This window comes from Martes martes, assembly GCF_963455335.1.
Source record: "Martes martes genome assembly, chromosome: 12".
In the NCBI taxonomy this organism is placed as follows: Eukaryota; Metazoa; Chordata; class Mammalia; order Carnivora; family Mustelidae; genus Martes; species Martes martes.
The window spans coordinates 25,057,676-25,081,029 of record NC_137900.1 but is presented as its reverse complement, the minus strand read 5'-3'; the positions used below and the strand labels follow the sequence as shown (position 1 = coordinate 25,081,029).

Here is a 23,354-nt window from a genome sequence, read left to right as displayed (position 1 = left end):
CATTAAAATTAAAATATCAAAGATGAAAGATGAATACAGAACTTTCGAAGGCAACAAGAGAAGTGTCTAGTTATAAACAAGGGAAACCCCATAAAGTTATAGCTGATTTTTTTTTTTTTTGGCAGAAACCTGGCAGGCCACGAGGGAATGGTATGATATACTCAAAATGCTGAAAGGAAAAAAAAAATCTACAACCAAGAATACTCTATCCAACAAGTTTATTATTCAGAATTGAAGGAGAGATAAACAATTCTCCAAACAAACATTAAAGGAGTTCATCACCACTAAATTGGGCTTAAAAGAATATGAAAGGGACTTCTTTAAGTGGAAAAGAAATGGTTATAATTAGGACAAAACTATGAAACAAAAATTTCATGAGTAAAAGCAAACATACTATAGAGTTGATCAAAACTTTAAAGTTAATATGAATATATTAAAAAAAGTTAATATGAAAGTTAAAAGTCAAAAGTAGTAAAATATATCTAAAAAATTAGTTCAGGAGACTCACAAATGAAAAGATGCAAAGTATGACAACATATACAAAAAATGTGTGGGGGTACCAGGGAAGTGAAAATAAATATTTTTAGAACGTGTTCAAGCTTAATATACATGAATATATATATATATATAGCATATATATATGCTATGATATATTTAGGATGCTGTCTATGAACCCCATATAAACTAAAAATTTGTAATAGACACAGGATAAAGGGAAAGGTAAGCTGAACACTAAAGAAAAATCATAATTCACAAGGAAAAAGAGCAAAAGAAAAAAGGAAAAGAATGATGAAAACTCCAAGAAATAATAAATAAAATGGCAATAAGTACATGCCTATCAATACTTACTTTAAATGTAAATAGTGTAAATGCTCTAATCAGAAGACACAGGGTGATAAAATGAATAAAAAATAAACAAAACAAGACCCATCTGTATGCTGCCTATAAGAGACTCAATTCAGACCAAAAGATACATACATACAGCCTGAAAGTGAAAAGATGGAAAAAGATATTCCATGTTAATAGAAGTGGGGGGGTGCTGAGGTAATGGTACTTATATCAGACAAAGGGACTTTAAGGCCAATATTATAACACAAGACAAAGAAGGGATTACATAATGGTAAAACAGATCAATCAAACAAGAAGATAAACAAGTGTAAATATTGATTCATGCAACATTGGAGCACCTAAACACATAAAACAAATATTAACAAGCACAAAGATGAAATTGACAGTAATATAATAGTCAGGAAATTTAATAACCTATATGTATTAAAGTATAGATCCAGCCAGAAAATCAAAAGGAAATAGTGTATTTGAACAACATGTTAGACAATATCTGACCACAATATAAAACGAAAACTCAGTTATAAGGGGAAAAAAATGCATGAACATTTGGAGGCTAATCAACATGCTACTAAACCATCAATGAATCAATGATGAAAACAAAGGAAATTAAAAAAAAATACCTTGAGACAAATTTAAGGGAAAACAAATAGTCCAAAATGTAATGGATGAAGCAAAAGCAGTTTTAAGAAGTTTCTGGTGATATGGGTCCACCTGAAGGAACAAACAAGCAAAAAAATACATCAAAAAAAAATCTAAATTTATACCGAAAGGACCTAGAAAAAAAGACCAAATCAAGCCCAACATTGGTAGAAGGAAGGAAATCATAAACATGAGAGTAGAAATAAATGAAATAAAGTCTAAATAACAATGAAAAAAAAATCAATGAAACTAACAGCTGGTACTTGGATAAGATACAATAACAAAACTTTATCTAGGCTCATTCTAAAAATATAAAATAAAATCAGAAATTAAAGAGGTGGTGTGTGCCGCTTGCTGTTATTGACCATGTCTTCTCACAAGACTTTCAGGATCAAGCGATTCCTGGCCAAGAAACAAAAGCAGAATCGTCCCATTCCCCAGTGGATTCGGATGAAAACTGGTAATAAAATCAGGTACAACTCCAAGAGGAGGCACTGGAGGAGAACCAAGCTGGGTCTCTAAGGCATCCCACATCACGCGATGACACACCTAATTGGCACCACATATTTAGTTAAGCTTCTTGAAGATCATGTGTTCTATTCCATCACCCTGTAAACACCTTTCTGCCTGGCCAATAGATACCATTTATCAGCGAAAGATTTTTCTGTTACTATAGCTCTGCACCAGTGGGTTGGTTTGGTAATAAATGTGAGGCCTTTGAAAAAAAAAAAAAAAAAAAAAAAAAAAAAAGAAATTAAAGAGGAGAAGTTACAACTGACAACCCAGAAATACAAAAGATCATGAGACTACTAGGAAACAAATATATGCCAACAAACAGGACCACTTAAAGGAAATAGACAAATTACTGGAAACGTACAATCTTCCAGGACTGAGTCAAAAAGAAATAGAAAATTGAAAAAATTGCCAATCATGAAATTGAGCCAGTAATCAAAAAATTCCGAACAAATAAGAGCCTAGAAGCAGATGGCTTCACAGATAAATTCTACCAAACATGTAAAGATGAATTAGTAACTATCCTTCTTAAACTGTTCCAGAAATTGAAGAGCCCAGAATGCTTCCATTTTCATTCTTTGAGACCAGCATTACCTTGATGCCAAAAATAGACACAGACACTACAACAAAATAATATTATAGAAAAATAGCCCTAATGAACACTTATGCAAAATTTCAACAAAATATTAGCAAACCTGATTCAGCAATACATTAAAAGGATCATCTATTATGACCAAGTGGGATTTATTCCAGGGATGCAAGGAGAGTTCAATATCCACAAATCAAAGTGATATACCACACAAAAAAAAAAAAAACAAAAAAAAGGATAGAATATTATCATCTCAATAGATGCAGAAAAAGCATATAATTTGATATCCATTTATGATAAAAACTCTCAACATGGCATAGAGAGGGAACATACCTAAACATAATAAAAGCCATAATGACAAACCCACAGCTAACATCATACTCAATGGTAGGAATAGGATGTTAAAAAAAAAAAAAAAAACAAAAACCTCAAAGTTTCTCTAAGATCAGGAAAAAGACAAGGCCCCTCTTGCCACTTTTATTTACATAGTACTGGAAGTCCTAGCCACAACAATCAGATGCCCCCCCCCCAAAAAAAAAGGAAAAAAAAAAAGACACTCAAATTGGAAAAGTTAAAAAGTGACTATCTTATTGGTGGAGCATAACAAATAATATAGAGGACAAGGGTAGATGGAGAGGAGAAGGGAGTTGAGGGAAATTGGAAGGGGAGGTGAACCATGAGAGACTATGGACTCTTAAAATCAACCTGAGGGTTTTGAAGGGGCGGGGTGGGAGGGTGGGGGAACCAGGTGGTGGGTATTAGGGAGGGCACAGATTGCATGGAGCACTGGGTGTGGTGAAAAAACAATGAATACTGTTACGCTGAAAATAAATAAAAAATTAAAAAAAAAAGTGACTATTTTCAGATGACATACTATATTAGAAAACCCTAAAGATGCCACGAAAAACTATTAGAATAGAATTCAGTAAAGAAGCAGGATACATATTTAATACATAAAAATATGTTGCAACTATACACTAATGAATTAATATGCCACAAAAAACTACTAGAATAGAATTCAGTAAAGAAGCAGGATACATATATAATACATAAAAATATATTGCAACTATACACTAATAATGAATTAATATAGTAATTATTATAGCTGTACCAAAAAGAGTAAAATACCTCGGAATAAATTTAACCAAGGAGATGAAAGACCGGTACTATGAGAAGTATATGGCATTGATGAAAGAAATTAGAGATGATGCAAATAATGTGAAGATATACTCTGCTCATGGACTGGAAATATTAATACCATTAAAATGCCCATACTACCCAAAACAATCTACGGATTCAATATAATCCCTATCAAAATACCAATGTCATTTTTCATAGAACTAGAACAAAAAAAAATCTAAAATTCGTAGAAAACCACAAAAAATACCCAAAGAAGAGCAAAGCTTGATACGGTATCAGGCTCCCTACTTTCAAACTATACTTAAAGGTACAGTAATCAAAAAAGTATGATATTGGCAAAAAAATATACAGATCAATGGGACAGAATAGATTCCAGAAATAAAACCAAGCTCATGTGGTCAGTTAATTTTCAACAAGGAGGCAGGAACATATAATGGTGAAATGATGTCTTTTTTTAACAAGTGGTGTTGGGAAAACTGGACAGCTACATGCAAAAGAATGAAACTGGATGACTTTCTTATACCATACACAAGAATAAACTCAAAATGGGTTAAAGACTTAAATGTAAGACTGGAAACCATAAAACTCCTTGAAGAAAACATAGCTAATAAACCCTGGGACATCAGTCTTAGCAATATTTTTTTGAATCCGTCTCTTCAGGCATGACAACTAAAGGAAAATAAACAAAGAGGACCATATCAAACTAAAATCTTTTGCGCAATGAAGAAAACCAGCCACTAAAGGAAAAGACAAAGTATGGAATGGGAGAAAATATTTGCAAATGCTATAACTGATAAGGGCTTAATGTCCAAAATAAAGAACTCATACAACTTAATATAGAAATATCCAATTAGAAAATGGGCAGAGTAGACAGAATAGACATTCTCCAAAGAAGGCATACAGATGCCCAACAGAAACATATGAAGATGTTCAATATCACTAATCATTAGGGAAATTCAAATCAAAACCACAATGAGATATCACCTCACAGCAATTGGAATAGCTAGTATCAAAAATACAATAAATAGGGGCGCCTGGGTAGCTCGGTGGGTTAAAGCCTCTGCCTTCAACTCAGGTCATGGTCCCAGGGTCTTGGGACCAGGATCTCTGCTCGGCAGGGAGCCTGCTTACACACCCCCCCCACCGCCCTGCCTGCCTCTCTGCCTACTTGTGATCTTTGTCAAGTAAATAAATAAAATCTTTTAAAAAAATACAATAAATAACAAATGTTGGTGAGGATGTGGAGAAAAGAGAACCCTCAAGCACTGTAGGTAGGAGTGCAAAATGGTATAGCCATTATGGAAAACAGTATGAAGGTTCCTCAAAAAACTAAAAGTAGAATTACCATGGAGCACTTGAGTGGCCCAGTCGGTTAACTGTCCGACTACAGATTTTTGCTAAGGTCATGATCTCAGGGTCTGAGACTGAGCCCGGCATCAGTTGAGCCTGGCTCAAGTGGAGTCTGCTTCTCCCCCCATTTGCATGGGCTCTCTCTCAAATAAATAAAATCTTAAAAAAATATTATCATATGATTCCGTGATTCCTTCTCTGGGTATGTATCTCAACAAAACGAAAACACTAAGTTGCAAAGATATATGTTCTACTATGTACGTTGCAGCATTATTTACAATAACCAACATATGGAAGCAACCTATGTGTCCATCATTAGATGAATGAATAAAGATTGCCCCCACGTGCACACCTGGAATATTACTTATCCATAAAAAAGAGTGAAATCTTGTCATTTGCAACAACAGAGAGACACAGTATCATGTTATGTAAAATAAGTCAGACAGAAAAAGAAAACATACCATATGATTTCACTTATCTCTGTAACCTAAAAACCAAAACAAATGGAAATAAAAAAGGGAAACAGACTCATAGATACAGAGAACCACCATAGGGAAATGTGGTGAGGCAATGAGTGAAATAGATGAAGGGATTAAAAGGTACAGACTTTCAGTTACAAAATAAATAAAACATGAGAAAAAAAAAACAAAGTATAGGGAATATAGTTAATATTGTGTAACTGCTTTGTATGATGAATGAAAGTAGCTTGATGAATCATAGAGATTACTTCATAATGTATTTAACTGCTGAATCATGTTGCACAATCAAAACTAATATTATACGCCCACTACACTTCAATAAGTTGAAAATAGATTAGTAATCTTATACCTAAAGGAGCTAGAAAAAGAACAGGTGAAGTCTAAAGGAAATAATAAAGATTATAGTAGAAATAAATGATACAGAAACTAAAAAAAAATAGATCAATAAAACCAGGAGCTAGTTCTTTGAAAAAACTAATAAAATTGATAAACTCCCAGCTAGATGTATCAAAAAGAAAACAGGAAACAAACAAAATCACAAATGAGAGGAAAAATCACAATCAACACCACAGAAATAAAATTATAAGAGGGTATTATGAAAAACTGTATGTCAACTGGACAACCTAGAAGAAATGGATAAACTCCTTGAAACATATAAACTACCAAAACTAAAAAAGGGAATAGAAAACTTGAACAGACACATAATCAGCAAAGAAACTGAATCCATAATAAAAAAAATTCTTCCAACAAACAGAACTTGCAAAGGCAAGTTTTACCAAACATTTAAAGAAGAGTAAATACCTATTCTTCTCAAACTATTTCAAAAAGTAGAAAAAGAAGGAAAACTTCCAAATTCATTCTATGAGTCCGGCATTACCCCGATACCAAAACCAGATAAAGATTCTACTAAAAAGAAAAAACTACAGGCCAATATCCCCGATGAACATGGATGTAAAAATTCTCAATAAAATCCAATGGTACATTAAAAGAATCATTCACCACAATCAAATGGGATTTATTCCTGGGTTGCACGAGTGGTTCAATACTCACAAATCAATCAACATGACATACTGCATTAATAAAAGAAAGGAGAATAACCATATGATCCTCTCAATAGATGCAGAAAAAGCATTTGACAAAGTGCAACATCTATTCCCAATAAAAACCCTCCACAAAGTAGGTACAGTGTCCCTAATTCACCAGAACCTGGCCCTTCAGGTGAGTATCTTGTGTGTGTTGCTTATACTCTACTCTTGTGTCTGAGTCACTTTTCCTGACTTTTAAAGCTCCAAGTTCCATGTCCCACTACTTACAAAAACTCATGGAATTCTGTCCCAAACTCGAGGAATTCAGCCCCTCTGGTATGTATGTATGTATGTTTTTTATGTATTTTTAAGATTCTATTTATTTATTTGTCAGAGAGCAGGAGAGCACAAGCAGGGGGAAAAGCAGAGGGAGAGAGAGAAGCGCACTCCCCGCTGGGCAGGGAGCCCAACATGGGGCTCAATCCCAGGACCCGGGGATCACGACCCAAGCCAAAGGCAGATGCCAAATGGACTGAGCCACCCAGGCTCTCCACTGGTTTTAAAAGCCGAACATTATGGGGATTAGTGTTCCTTGTGTGAGCTCCCTGGTGCCATGGCCTGTTTCTCTGTCCTCTGTATGCACACAGTTCCCCCTCCTGCTGACAGCTTCTATTAATTTTTATTTAGTCTATTTTGTCTGATATCAGTGGCTACACTAATTGTTAATAGAAACAAAGAACGTTTTATAAGGATAAGAGAATCCATCCATCAGAAGATACAGCATTTACAAATGTACACATATTTACCAATAAAGCCCCAAAACACATGAAGCAAAAACTGTCAGATCTGAAAGAGAAACAGACAATTCAGAGACTAATTGGGGACCTCAATATCCCTAACTGTAATAATGGCTAAACCACTAACAGAAGATCAAGAAGGAAATAAATATGTGAATTCCATTATCAACCAGTTAGACCGTAAGACATTTGGAGAAGCCTATAACCAATGACAGCAGTATATATTTTTCTAAAAAATACATGTAGATCATCCTCCAGGATAGATCATATGTTAGTCCATAAAACAAGTCTCAGTACATTTAAGGCAACAAAATTTATACAAAATTTTTTTTAAGATTTTATTTATTTGACAGAGATCACAAGTAGGCAGAGAGGCAGGCAGAGAGAGAGGGGGAAGCAGGCTCCTCGCTGAGCAGAGAGCCTGAAGTGGGGCTCGATCTCAGGACCCTGGGATCATGACCTGAGTCAAAGGCAGAGGCTTTAACCCACTGAGCTACCCAGGTGCCCCACAAAATTTGTTCTTTAATCATAATTATAAATCAATTATTGAAGGAAATATGAGAAAAATCACAATAATGTAGAAACAAAACACATATTTTTAAATAACCATTGGGTCAAACAAAAAATCCCAAGGGGCTTATAATTTCAAAAAAGAAATCATGCAGTTTTTTGCAGCTGCTGCTCATGGACATATAAGTTGGTAGGCTTAGGTTTATGGGTCCCCTAGGGACTAGAAGTAATGGAGAGTTCTCAACAAGCTTTACCCCAGAGCACAGCAGAGGGGAACAAACTGAACCACCCCAAGTCTGTGTATGAGAGAGGTTATTAGTTTATGAGCATAGCTGTTGCCTGAGAGAGAGTGGGTGCTGCCTTTAGGCTCTCCCTCTGCCTCACTCCAGGTTGTTGGTATCTCCCAGAAAAAAAAATGTGTGCACACATCTGCTGTCAGTTTTATTTATTTATTTATTTTTTAAAGATTATTTATTTGACAGAGAGAGAGAGATCACAAATAAGCAGAGATGCAGGCAGAGAGAAAGGGGGAAGCAGGCTCCCTGCTGAGCAGAGAGCCCAATGCAGGGCTTGATCCCAGAACCCTGAGATCATGACCTGACCCAAAGGTAGAGGCTTAACCACTGAGCCACCCAAGCAGCCCTCCTGCCACAGTTTTTGAGGCTGCCACCCAAGGGCCACCCTTTGATTGCCAGCCTCTGGGAGCCAGCAGGGCTTGTGTTCACAGATTCAACCAGACAGTAGCAAAGAAAGTTTTTTTTTCTTTTCAGTGTAACAGAATTCATTGTTTATGCACCACACCCAGTGCTCCATGCAATACGTGCCCTCCCTAATACCCAACACCTGGCTCCCCCAACCTCCCACCCCCCGCCCCTTCAAAACCCTCAGGTTGTTTTTCAGAGTCCATAGTCTCTCATGGTTCATCTCCCCTTCCAAGTTCCCTCAACTCCCTTCTCTCCATCTCCCCATGTCCTCCATGTTATTTGTATGCTCCACAAATAAGTGAAACCATATGATAATTGACTCTCTCTGCTTGACTTATTTCACTCAGAATAATCTCTTCCAGTCCCGTCCATGTTGCTACAAAAGTTGGGTATTCATCCTTTCTGATGGAGGCATAATACTCCATAGTGTATATGGACCACATCTTCCTTATCCATTCATCCGTTGAAGGGCATCTTGGTTCTTTCCACAGTTTGGCGACCGTGGCCATTGCTGCTATAAACATTGGGGTACAGATGGCCCTTCTTTTCACCACATCTGTATCTTTGGGGTAAATACTCAGTAGTGCAATTGCAGGGTCATAGGGAAGCTCTATTTTTAATCTTAAGGAATCTCCACACTGTTCTCCAAAGTGGCTGCACCAACTTGCATTCCCAACAACAGTGTAAGAGGGTTCCCCTTTCTCCACATCCTCTCCAACACATGTTGTTTCCTGTCTTGCTAATTTTGGCCATTCTAACTGATGTAAGGTGATATCTCAATGTAGTTTTAATTTGAATTTCCCTGATGGCTAGTGATGATAAACATTTTTTCATGTGTCTGATAGCCATTTGTATGTCTTCATTGGAGAAGTGTCCATGTCTTCTGCCCATTTTTTTGACATGATTATCTGTTTTGTGTGTGTTGAGTTTAAGAAGTTCTTTATAGATCCTGGATACCAACCTTTAGTCTGTACTGTCATTTGTGAATATCTTCTCCCATTCTGTGGGTTGCCTCTTTGTTTTGTTGACTGTTTCCTTCGCTGTGCCGAAGCTTTTGATCTTGATGAAGTCCCAAAAGTTCATTTTCGCTTTTGTTTCCTTTGCCTTTGGAGATATATGTTGAAAGAAGTTGCTGTGGCTGATATCGAAGAGGTACTGCCTATGTTCTCCTCTAGGATTCTGATGGATTCCTGTCTCACATTGAGGTCTTTTATCCATTTCGAGTTTATCTTTGTGTATGGTGTAAGAGAATGGTCGAGTTTCATTCTTCTACATACAGCTGTCCAATTTTCCCAGCACCATTTATTGAAGAGTCTGTCTTTTTCCCACTATATATTTTTTCCTGCTTTGTCGAAGATTATTTATTTGACCATAGAGTTGAGGGTCCATATCTGGGCTCTCTACTCTGTTCCATTGGTCTATGTGTCTGTTTTTATGCCAGTACCATGCTGTCTTGGTGATCTCAGCTTTGTAGTAAAGCTTGAAATCAGGTAACATGATGCCCCCAGTTTTGTTTTACTTTTTCAACATTCCTTTAGCAATTCGGGGTCTCTTCTGATTCCATACAAATTTTAGGGTTATTTGCTCCAGCTCAAAGAGGTAAAGGATATGTACTCGAGAAACTACAGAACACTCATGAAAGAAATTGAAGAAGACACAAAAAGATGGAAGACCATTCCATGCTCTTGGATTGGAAGAATAAACATTGTTAAAATGTCTATACTGCCTAGAGTAATCTATACTTTTAATTCCATTCCGGTCAAAATTCCACCAGTATTTTTCAAAGAAACAGTTCTTAACTGGCTACTGTCCCAGGGCTCAGTGCAGAGGGAGCATACAGAAACATCCATTTTCCATTCTTCCCCTGCAGGAAGTATATTTGCATACTTTAAAACTTTCTGCCTCAGGGCCTGGCTTCCCAGAGGCCCGAATTTAGGTGCTGACTGAGATACTCCCATTGGGACCCTGAAAAGCCTAAGCACCCCATCAACTAATCAACTATTGGGAGCCACTAAGAATAAAGTAGGCTGCTTGGACAATCAAAAAGTTTTGAGAGACAACCAAGAGCTAGGGAAGGGTTGAACGCTAAGGTTTATCTCCAACACAAGGCCACTCCCTCAAGACTGGAAAAGGTGGCTCTTTCTTTCTTTCTTTCTTTTTTTTTTTTAAGATTTTATTTATTTTTTAATTTGACAGATCACAAGTAGGCAGAGAGGCAGGCAGAGAGAGAGATGGGGAAGCAGGCTCTCCGCTGAGAAGAGAGCCCGATGCGGGGCTCGATCCCAGGACCCTGGGCTCAATCTCAGGACCCTGGGATCATGACCTGAGCTGAAGACAAAGGCTTTAGCCCACTGAGCCACCCAGGTGCCCCGAGGTGGCTATTTCTATAATGCATAGAAACCAACACAGAGAGTCAAGGAAAATGAAGAATGAGGGCTATGTCCCAAATGAAAGAGAAAAATCTTATGATTTGCCTATATAGAATTCAAATTAATGGCCATAAAGATGCTCACCAAGCCCAGAAGAAGAATGTTGAACTTCTCACTGGATGAACCAAAGAGATATAAAAATATAAGAAGGTACCAAAGAGCAGTTACAGAGATGAATATAACAACTGAACTGAAAAATATGATAGAGGGGTTCAGCAGTGGAGGAGATGAAGCAGAAGAAAAATTCCATGAACTCTAGAAGGCAGCAGAGGAATTCACCCAATGAGAGCAGAAAAAGAAAAAAAGAATGAACAAGAGAGTAGGTAGGCTAAGGAACTTAAAGGACAATATGAAACAGACAAATATTTGCATTATAGGACTCCCAGCAGAAGAGAGAGAAAAAGGGGCAGAAAACTTACTTGAAGGAATAATGGCTGGAAACTTTCTTAACCTGGGGAAGGAAATAAGCACCCAGACCCAGGAATCCTAGATAATCCCAAATTGGGATGAACCAAAGGAGATCCACGTGAACAATTTGGACAACCTAAAAGAAATACATAAATTCCTAGAAGTCCACAACCTACTAAGACTGAATCATGAAGAAATAAAAGATCTTAATAGATCAATTACTAGTTAGGAGTGCTCATATAACAATAAAACATGATTCTGGCCAGCTGTGTGTGACCTACTTAAGTATTGATTATTTCTTACATGACCTTTTTTTTTTAAAAGATTTTATTTATTTATTTATTTTTTTTGACAGACACAGTGAGAGAAGGAACACAAGCAGGGGGCGTACGGGAGGGAGAAGCAGGCTTCCCACAGAGCAGGAAGCCCAATGTGGGACTCCATCCCAGGATCCTGGGATCATGACCTGAGCTGAAGGCAGACACTTAATGACTAAGCCCTTTCTTACATGACTTCTTATTATAGCTCTTCTTCTATGATAAATAAGTAACAGGGCAAATTACCCAGGGGATGCCATGATCAAGGAGTAAGGTCAAGTTTCTTTTAGGGGCACCTGGGTGGCTCAGTGGGTTAAAGCCTCTGCCTTCGGCTCAGGTCGTGATCCCGGGGTCCTGGGATCAAGCCCCGCATTGGGTTCTCTGCTCGGCAGGGAGCCTGCTTCCCCTTCTCTCTCTCTGCCTACTTGTGATCTCTAACTGTCAAATAAATAAATAAAATCTTAAAAAAAAAAGTTTCTTTTAGCTTAATAATGGACTATGAAACATACACCATTCCATATTCAGAAAATGGTGGGCATTTCAGCAATTTTATCTCTTCTTTGGATTGCTAACAAATGATGAGATTACTTAAAATTGTGATCTTGACCTTGAATTGAACGTCTACTTTCAATGTGTGTCAAGGATGAGATTATTGCCTAAACCAATCATTTTTCCCTCCTGGCTTCATTCAAGTCCCTGGTAGAACTGCATTCTGATATGAATGGTGGCATAGGCTACCTAGAGAATGAGCAGGTGAAAACACACCTTGCTGTTACTATAGTGCTATTCAGTGTTGAAAGAGGGATAGGCATTTCTCTTCTTGAATTACTCTAAATAGATGGAAGAATTAGATCCATAATAATAGATATGTATACTAATATTTAAACTCTGGAAAAATAAATATAGATGAAACCAACTAATATGAAACTTGAAACATGCTAGCAATGATTCTATTATATTTAAAAAGTGGGGGGGGGAGTGGAAAATGAGAAAAAACATTGGGATGACTATAAACAAAAACACAACATATCAAAGTTCATGGATGCAACAAAAACAGGGCTCAGAGGGAAATTTAGAGTTATAAATGCTTATATTAAAAAAGATCTCAAATCAATAACCGAATCTTTCACCTTAAACTAGAAAAAGTAGAATTAAACCCAAAGCAGGAGGAACTGAGTACATAATATTAGAGCAGAAATAAATGGATAATTAATAGAGAAAACAAAACCAAAACTTGCTTCTTTGAAAAGATAAAGTGATTTTTTTTTTTTTTTTTTTTTTTTTTTTTGCCGATTCGGATGCCTTTTCTTTCTTTCATTTCTTCCATATTCTTTACTTCTTTTATTTCATCCAGCCGAGGCTAGGACTTCTAGTACTATGTACTATGCAGAATAGCAGTGGTGATAGTGGACAGCCCTGCCATGTTCCTGACCTTAGCGGAAAAGCTCTCAGTTTTTCCCCATTGAGAAAGACATTTGCAAAAAAAAAAAAAAAAAAAAAAAAAGAGAGAAAGACATTTGCTGTGCGTTTTTCATAGATGGCTTTCATGATATTGAGGTATGTACCCTCTATGCCTACACTGTGAAGAGTTTTCATCAAGAAAGGATGCTGTACTTTGTCAAATGCTTGTTCAACATCTATTGAGAGTATCATATGGTTCTTGTTCTTTCTTTTATTAATGTATTATAATGTATTATATCACATTGATTGATTTGTGGATGTTGAACCAACCTTGCAGCCCATGAATAAATCCCACTTGGTCGTGGTGAATCATCCTTTTAATGTACTGTTGGATCCTGTTGGCTAGTATTTTGGTGAGAGTTTTTGCATCTGTGTCCATCAAGGATATTGGTCTGTAATTCTCCTTTTTGGTAGGGTCTTTGTTGGGGGTCAAGGTGATGCTGGGGTCAAGGTGATGCGGGCCTCATAAAATGAATTTGGAAGTTTTTCTTCCATTTCTATTTTTTGGAACAGTTTAGCTAGACACACATAAGAAAAAAACAGAAAAACTCAAATTACTAAAATTAGGTGTGAAAGATAACTACTTCTAACCTCAGAAACATAAAAAGGACTAGAAGGGAATATCATGAACTATCAGAGTAGATAATGTAAATGAAGGGGATAAATTTCTAGAAAGACACAAAGTACCAAAACTGCATCAAGAAGAAACAGAATATGTGAATATGCCTATGACAAATAAAGAGATCGAATTAGTCATCAAAAAAACCTCCAACAAAGAAAAATCTAAGCCCAGATGTCTTCACTGGTGAATTCTTTCAAACACTAAAACAGAGTTAACACCAATCCTTAAAAACTCCTGCAAAAAATGTCTGAGGGAGGCACACTTCCCAACTCATTACCCTGATACAAAAACAGATAAAGATCTCACAAGAAAATTATAGGTCAATATCACTTAGGAATATAGATGCAAAATCCTCAATAAAATATAAGCAGACTCCAGCAACATAGAGTAGGGGTTATACCCTATGACCAAGTAGGGTTTATCCCAGGAATGCAATGTTGCTTTAACATATTAAAAAAAAATCAATGTAATACAAAATATTAATAAAATACAGGCTGAAAAAACTCATATGATCATTTTAATAAAGTATCTGACAAAATGCAACATCTTTTTATGACAGAAACACACAACCACTAGGAAATATTTTTTTTAACTTTGTCAAGAGCATCTAAGAAAAACCCACAGTTAACTTCATACTGAATCACCAAGAACTGAAAGTTTTCCCTGCCCCAAAGATCAGAAACAAGAATGTCTTCTCTCTTGCCATTTCTATTAAATATTGTGCTGGAGGTTCTAGCCAGGAAAATTGAACAAGGAAATAAAGTAATAGGCATATAAACTGGAAAGAATTAAAACTATCTCCATTTTCATATGATATGATCTTGTTCACAGAAAATCCTACAAAATACACAAAAAATTATTAGAGCTAATAAATGAGTTCAACAAAGTTATAGGATACAAGATCAATATACAAAAAATTTGTTGTATTTCTACATACTAGCAATGAACAATCCACAAATGAAATCAAGAAAACCTTGTTCTACTTACAATACATAAGAGTAAAATACCCAGTAATAAATTTAACAAAAGAAGTATAAGTCTATAAGAGACTCTTAATCTCAAAAAACAAACTGAGTTTTGCCCAGGGAGGGAGGAAAGGGAGAGGGTGGTTGGGTTATGGACATTGGGGAAGGTATGTGCTATGGTAAGTGCTGTGAAGTGTGTAAACCTGGCAATTCACAGACCTGTACCCCTGGGGCTAATAATACATTATATGTTAATAAAAAACTAAAAATTAGAAAAAAAGAAGTATGAGTCTTGTATGCTGAAAATAACAAAACATCATTAAAAGAAATTAAGTAAGACCTAAGTAAAGGGAAAGACATTGCATGTTCTTAGACTGGAAAATTTAGTATTAAGATGACAAGACTCCCCAAATTGACTTCTGTATTCAAGGCAATCTCTATCAAAATTTCAGCTGCCTGTTTTGCAGAAGTTGGCAAGTGTTCCTGAAATTTCATATGAAAATGCAAGTGACTCAGAATGGCCAAAACAATCTCGAAAACAAAGAACAAAGTTGGATTCTCACACTTCCAGGTTTCAAAACTTAATACAAAAAGCTACAGTAATCCAGACAGTGTGCATTGGCATAAGATGGATTGATCTACGGAATATAATCAAGGCTCCAGAGGTAAACCCACACACTTATGGACAAAGATTTTCAAAAAGCGTACCCAGACAATTCAAAGGGGGAAAGAACAGTCTTTGACAAACGGTTCTAGGACCACTGGCTATCCGAATACAAAATAATGAAGCTGGACCCATTCCTCACAGCGCTTAAAACAAAAATTTAAAATGAGTCAAAATGGATCAAAGACCTAGATGTAAGAGCCAAAACCATAAAACTCTTAAAAGAAAAATAGGCATAAATCTTAGTGACCTTGAATTAGGCATTGGTTTTTAAATATAACACTAAATGCATTACCACCAAAATAAAAATGCGTAAATTGGAACTTAGCAAAATTAAATACTTCCATGCTTAAAGGACACCCTCAAGAAAGTAAAAAATATAATCCATAGAATGGGAGAAAATATTTTCAAATCATTGAAGTGATAAGAATCTAGTATCTAAAATATGCGAAGAAGCATTTCACCTCAACAATAAACACACAAATAACCCCATTTTAAGATAACAGATATATTTTCCCAAAGAAGTACAAATATCTAATAAGCACATGAAAAGATGCTCAGTATCATTAGTCTTTGGGAAATGCAAATCAAAGCCACAATGGAATACTACCTCACACCCACCAGGATGGCTATTAAAAAAAAAAAAAAACACACAAAAAAAAACAGATGGCAAGGATATGGAGAAATTGGGACCCTTATGCATTGCTGAAGTACGCCACTTGGAAAAAGTTGGGCAAGTTCCTCAGAAAGTTAAACACACAGTTACCACATAACCCAGCAATTGCACTCCTAGATCCATACCAAGAGATCAAAAACAAGTTCACCCACACAAAAATCTATACATCTGCATATGAGTATTTATGATAGTATTATTTGTAACAGCTCTAAAGTGGAAAGTACTCAAATGTTCATCAACTGAGGAATGGAGAAACAGATGTGGTGTAGCCTCGTTCAGACATGAAAACGACTAAGGTACTGATGCAGGGTACAACATGAATGAATCCTGAATATATGCCAAGGGAAAGAAAAATCAGGCCCAAAAATCCATACAGTATAGGACTTAATTTTGTGAGATGTCCAGAATTGCCAAGTTCACAGAGATGAAAACAGGTTAGTCATTTCCCAGGACTTGGGGGAGGGGAGAATGGGGAGTAACTGCTAATAGGTACTAGAGCTTTTTTTGGTTGGATGAGAATGTTTTGGAATTACATAGTGCTGAGGGTTGCACAACTCTAAGTAACTACAAGCACTGAACTGTATACTTTGAATGGGTGAATTTAATGATATGTGAATTAGATCTCAATATTTTAAGGAGCCCGATCATAACATTCTCCTCTAGCAGGCTCATATCTCAGAGAAAAAAAAAAAAAGCAAAGGAATACAAGGCTCTGTAAAGCCACGCTCCCCACTGCTTCTCTGACCTCACCTCCTATCACTCTCCTACCTGCTCAGTCAGCTCCAGCCACACTGCCTCCTTTCTGCTCTCCAAACCTGCCATCACACTCCCACCACAGGGCCTTTGCACTCGCTTTCCCCTCAGCCCTGGAAGACAATCCACCACATACTACTGCACAATTAACTTCTCCAGTTGTTGAGGTCTGTGCTTGAATGTCCTCTTTTCCAGGAGACCACATGCCCCAACACTTCTTTATCCCCCATCCCTGCTTGCCTTTTCTCTTCTGTATTGGTCACTATTTCATATACAGCATGATTTTCTTATATATTATTTATTTGTCTGCCCCTCCCATTAGAACATAAGCTCCATGACAGCTAGGGTTTTTATCTTCTTGTTCACTGCTATAGATTTCACACTCTACATGGCACACAGTAGGAGCTTATTAAATATCTGCTGGATGATCACAGAATGAATGAATGCCTGCAAGGGTAAAAAGTTTAGAGGACCCATCCTGAGAATCAAGAATTTTCAGGTTCAAACAACGGACATACAAATGACTTCGGGAATAAGCTTTTTTTTTTTTTTTTAAACATGGGGTCCTGCCTGTTACCAAAGAGTTGTTGAACCCTAAGAGCAGGCAAGTCTTTTCTGACACCTGCTAGTTAATCATAATAAGCACGCAGGAAAGCAGCAAGCCCCAGGCTCGCTCTTTCAGCAGTGGAGGCTGTGAGCCTTGGCCACCTTCTCATCTTTGATCCTTCCCTTTCAGCTGCACTTCTCACTCGGTTTCACAGTGACACGGACTGCTGGCTAACTCGCGCTCTCTCTCCCTGGACATGTGTGCTTTGAGTCCGGCTAACTCTGCAGACTGAGAGACGTTCTGGAAGAGCCCGAGGATAGGAGGAGCCCTCCTCCAGCAGGAACTCCTTACGGCTGATCTGGCAGCCCCCCCCCTCCTCCAGCTCCAGAAAGCCTCTGTTGTACTTAAATGGACCTTCCATAGGAGCCCTGCAGGAACGCACATGTTAGCGAGCATTTAAGAGGAGGCTCAACGGGCAGACTTATATGTTATTTTTAATGTCTGATTCATTCCCTTCAGGGATTCAGCCTTTCTTTGACTGTGAACTTGAAACATGAGAGATACAAATTTCCTAGGCTTCTGAAAAGTCATAATGCTTTCCAGAAATTGAGTCTTCGCATGAAGAAATCCCTCTGTATTTCTGCCATTTAGATTCTGTTTTGCAGATAAAATAGCTTTTTGCTGTGTCTGTGTAGACTGTGGCAGAAAAGATCAGAAACAGAGAAAAAGTTCAAAGACCCATATGTGTGTCACCTTCAAAATCTCCCTTTCCTCAAGTGGTTGAAACACGTGTCCTCTCTACTCCCCCCCCCCCCCCCGCCGAACATTTTCTCCGCAGCTGACACTATTATGCCAATAATTTTCAGTAGCACCTGGGATCCTAATCAGTATAATTCAGAATCAGGATCCAATTTCACACCTGTGCTTGGTCCACCTAAATATCCCACAGCTTCTTTGGGTTTGGTTTCATTCTAGTTGAGGCTAACTTATTTTCTTTCCAATAAAATAAAATTGAAACAACAAAGCAAGGGGCACCTGGGAGGCTCAGTTGGTTAAGCGTTGGACTCTTGGTTTCCACTCAGGTCATGATCTTATGGGTCCTGAGATCAACCCCAAGTCAGGCTCCACGCTGGGGGTAGGAATCAGCGTGGGATTCTCTCTCTCCTCTCCCTCTGCCCCTTCCCACCCGCTGTGCATTCATCTACCTCCCTGTCTCTCTGTCCATCCCTAAATATACGTAAATTTTGAAAAAATGCAAAAAACAAATTTATAATAAAAAAAATCCTTGTTCTTTCATTGCTAAGCCTAATTGCAGTACCTTCTCGCACTCAATGAAACCAGGAAACGCAAAGTCAAACTTGACTCTCCACTCGGACGCTATGGAAATTGTCAGTCATGAAGTCATTGCTTTGATGCTGTTCCAGCAAGTTTTCCAATTTTTCCTAACCATATACATCTTGAAAAAGAATTACTTCCTGCCCTCTATCAAGAGCTGACACTGGGGGGCTCACTATTTGAGAGCGGACTACTGTTTCACCATTATTACTCAGCTGACCCTGGAAATAAAACCTGTTGTTCTGCCCAAGTCCTGCGGGCTCCCGTGGTGCTGGGCTGGGTTCTGCCTTGTACTAAGGAAGATCTGACTCTGAATATCAGCCCTGTCACTTTCTGCCTACTTAAGGCTGGGTACGGTTTTGGAATAACTTGTGTCGCTTTGTCTCGAAAATGGGGATAGACTGATACCTCAGAGGGTGGTTCCAAGGGGTAAAAAATACCAAGCGCCTGAAACATACCCATTAACATATCCCCCAGCAATTTAATTCTTTATCCCCTCTTTCTTTAAAGGTTTACTTATGTATTTATTTGACAGATCACAAACAGGCAGAGAGGCAGGCAGAGAGAGAGAGAAAGAGAAGGAAGCAGACTTCCTGCTGAACAGAGAGCCTGATGCCGGGCTCCATCCCAGGACCCTCAATTCCAGGACCCTGGGATCATGACCTGGTCCGAAGGCAGAGGCTTTAACCCACTGAGCCATTCAGGCGCCCCATCCCCTTTTTCAAATGACCTCTCCCATCCCTCTCCTGGAAGGCAGACCTAATCGATTTTGCCATCCCCATGCTGAGAAACCAGAAGCCCCAACAGCTCTGTACCATCCACCTTACACAAACTTCATGGGGGAGGTCACACTATTTCCCCAGCTGAGTGTTTCCCAAAGGGGGTTCTGTGAGCATAGTTTGGTCTGCGAGTCACTCTCAGAAAGAAGGTGCCATGGGAAATAAGAAATGCTCATTGTTGTAGCTTTATCTTGAGAAATTGCAATACACACTAGCTCAGGAAAGCCCCTTGTGTAAAACAGCTTGTTGGCCTTACTCATCTCAACTCCCTCGCACTCATTTAGCAATAGTTCCGATTTGGAATTTGAATTGGGGGAAGTACATTCTAAGCTAATATAGAACAATCTGCCTTTACATGCCATGCACATGACACAGAAGTCCGATCTAGAAACAGGTTACCGTAATAAGGCATGGTAAATGCACGGGGTACTAGAGACCCGTAGATTATCCCACTCTAGGGAGCTCCGTTACTGCCCCATTCCTCCTAGGGAGACATTTCTCTCTGCATCCAAACTCCGCTTTCTAGAACAGCTGATATTAAGGAGACTGCGACAGAAATAAACTGGATTTAAAAACACGGGGACCCCTTTGGCGGACGAACAGCAGCAAAGGACGAGGCTGCCCCCAAGTGGGGAACCCACAAAGAGCAGCCACGCTTCCAATCGGTTGACACTTCAGGTAAAGGAACTGAAGGGGCTCTGCCTTTCCAGCTCCAAGGACTCCCCCAGGCTAGAGAGCCGCTGGTGAGGAAAGTGGGTGCAGATTCTTTTACCACTACGAGGTGGTGTGTTGGGGGGGGCGCTGAGAAAAAAAAGAGCAAGCGAACCCGGTGTTCCCCCAACCTCCCTACCCTATGTAGCGCCTGGTTAAATCCAGATTCCGGGTCCTCGCTGCGGAGATTTTGATTCAGCAGGTCGGGAGCGGAGGCCTGGGGTCTGGGTCTCTAACCCGTGTGATTCTGAGTTGAGAAGCAACTTTCTGTTTCCGGTCCCCGGGAAAGGCCCAGCCCTTGAGGGTCAAAGGAAGTCAGTAGCTTTATTCCCTTGGCGGCTCCCCGGCAGCCACTGCCCGACCCTCCCACCTGCCGCGGATCAGCCCCTCCGCCGCCGCGGTTTCCATGGCGACCCAAGCCGCGCCGTGTGCGGCTTGCTTAAGACCAAGCCCGTTTCACCTGTCTGTCCCAGCGCCCACCACCCTACGGAGAAGGAGATTTGGGTCCAGGACAGTCAGGCTAAGAAGTATCTTATTATTATTGCCACTACTCTTATTATTGATTTGAGTATTTTTGTGCCTTATTTAAAATAAGCGTTAAGAGTTTTTTGGTTTCGTTGGGGGGTGGGGTGGGGGAGAAGAGGAATACAGGCTTTCCTAGTAGCTTTATGTAACATTTTACCTTCAGTTCAAATGCTTGGGACAGACTGACCCCCCTGGCTGTGAGAATCTGGGATTTCTACTTGCTTTAGCGATTTACCTTTGCACGGTCTTCCTGTGATGCACGAGGACACTCAGGCGTGTGGCTTATGCATTTGTGCCAGTAAGAGGCCACACCAAGGAGATTTCCAGAACCTGGACTTTTTGTCCCTTTCAGTCCTGCCTTTCTTTTCAAGGGCTGCTGCTTCAGCTGAACCAGATGGAGGTCAGTTTCTCAGGGCGGCAAAGTGGGAATGAAAACTGTGCGATCAGATACATCTGGGTTGAGCCTGGTAATTCTAATCAATGAGCCCCAGCTCATTCCAGTCAGTTTCCTTTAGAAGAGGGCCATAGCCTAAAAAGTGCTGGGTTTTCTGTTGTCAACCCTTAGGCCTGAGCAACCCCTTAAAATCTGCCAAAGTATCTAGCTGGTAAGTGCGTTTCAACTAGTCCGGTCCTACCTTCCGGCTGGGGGCTGGAGGGTTGGGTGTCAGCTCTTATTTTTGGTTATTGATAAAAAACCATTGGTGCACTTCTGAAATGCTTCTTTAGGGCAGTTCGAGATGCCTGGAGACTACATGGAAATCTAGGCATCTCAGGAAACCAGTAGATTTATCGAGTAAGTGCCTCAGAGGAGAAGTGGGGAACTCTAGGAAGAAGTGTTGCTTTTTCCTTTTCTCAGTAACCCAGTGGGGAATTATTATCTCCGATTTAGCAAAGATGGGAATAAGGGACAGGCAGGGCTAGGTGGGAAGAGATTAGGTAGGGGATAGGTGACTAGGGTCAAGCAGATTGTAAGTAACCTGGCTCACAGAAATCCCAGTTTTGGAGAAATGTTATAGACAAGATATTAACCAGAGAGAAGGGAACATAACAAATCTACCTTGTTTGTCCTTAATGTTATAGACAAGATACTTACCAAGTTCCTTGGTCCATTTTCTATAAAAGACTGACCATAAAAACCCTTAGGGGCAACCCATTTGGGACTCTTCTCACTCTAGAGAGCTCCTTCCCTTTGAGTTCTTATCTTCACTTAGTAAACTTTGACTTGACTTCATTCTTTTTTCCCCTGAAAATCATTCTTTAACTCCATGAGACAAAAACTCTGTAACAAAAGGGAGGCACAGAGAATTTCAGAAACTTGCCCAGTGGTGGAGTCCAGAATTAAATCCACTCAGGGTCTGGCTTATGAGCTCACACTCAGTACTCTAAATTTAAATTCATTTTCTTTGCCCATAATGGAGCTTTATTCAAGCCTCACCCCCTCATTAATTTAAGCAAATTCATCTACTGATTCTACAGTGATCTGTTTCATTGTTGTCTCCACCCCCTTCACTGTAGTTCTATGGGGGACAGAGACAACCACATCCATTGTCCTACAGAAGTCTCCCAGGAAAGTTTGACAAATGAATAAACAAAAAAGAGAACAAGTGCTTCAGAGTTTTTGCATTTGTTGTATAAATTAAGAGGAACAGGGAACACAACTGAGCTTTAAAATGACCTCTTCTGGACCAAGAATCTGGAGTAAATATCCCCATTTATTTCTATACCATGTGATAGGGAGGTAACTGTTTTTCTACCTTTTTTTTTTTTTTTTAATGAATGAAGAAATTAGGGCTAAGAGACACTGATCACTTATGGAGCTAGAATTTAAACTATGGATTTTTTGCCAGAATCCCAAATCCACAATTTTCCCACATACCACATTGCCTGCTGGAACATCTAAAATGATGTAGTAGTGGCTAAGTAGTGGCAGTCTGTTAAGCAATCCTATTGGCTGCCTTGGAGAAAACCAGCATCCTCTTATGCCTGTAGATGGGACGGGCAGGCTGCAGTCCGTGGAGGGGCTGGGCAGTAAGGCTGAGTTCTTAGAAGATTTCAGTGGATTGCAAGAAACAGGATCGAAACAATGAAGCACTGGGGTCTTGAAAGAAAGCTTGACATTTACCAAGGAATGGGAAACAGACCTATTAAGTAGACATCTGTTCTCTGTGTAGACTGCCACTGCCAGTTCTGCACCATGCTCTGAAGTCATTGCCGGCTGTGATTTTAAAACATTTGTGTTTTTTTTTTTTTTCAATTTGGCTTCAGATATTTTCTTTTCCATGGGCAGGCCGGCCTGTTTGTATTTGAATTAGTCACTTGTCAATTTGGGCTATTCATTGGTTATGTCAGTGCAGAGCCAACTAAATAATTAAGTTATTATCCAAGAGTTAAGAGCAAGAACTCTGACCCTTCCACTTATGAGCAGGGTGACCTTGGGCAATTTACTTGGTTTCTCTGTGCCTCTATTTTTAAAGCATTAGGTGCCCTGTGTTAGCAATTATTGTTATTGTGATTACATGGTGGTCCATAGATGCCTAGGATTGATCATGATATAGGTATAGAGATAC

The 23,354-nt window shown here is 39.0% G+C and overlaps 1 protein-coding gene across 1 annotated transcript; it reads left to right on the top strand.

Moving 5' to 3' along the window:
- Positions 1-1,832: 1,832 nt before the first annotated feature.
- Positions 1,833-2,208, top strand: LOC308353046 (large ribosomal subunit protein eL39). Its single transcript, XM_080819642.1, has one exon. The coding sequence runs from the start codon at positions 1,855-1,857 to the stop codon at positions 2,008-2,010; it is 156 nt and encodes a 51-aa protein (XP_080675768.1). The 5' UTR covers positions 1,833-1,854; the 3' UTR covers positions 2,011-2,208.
- Positions 2,209-23,354: the final 21,146 nt, after the last annotated feature.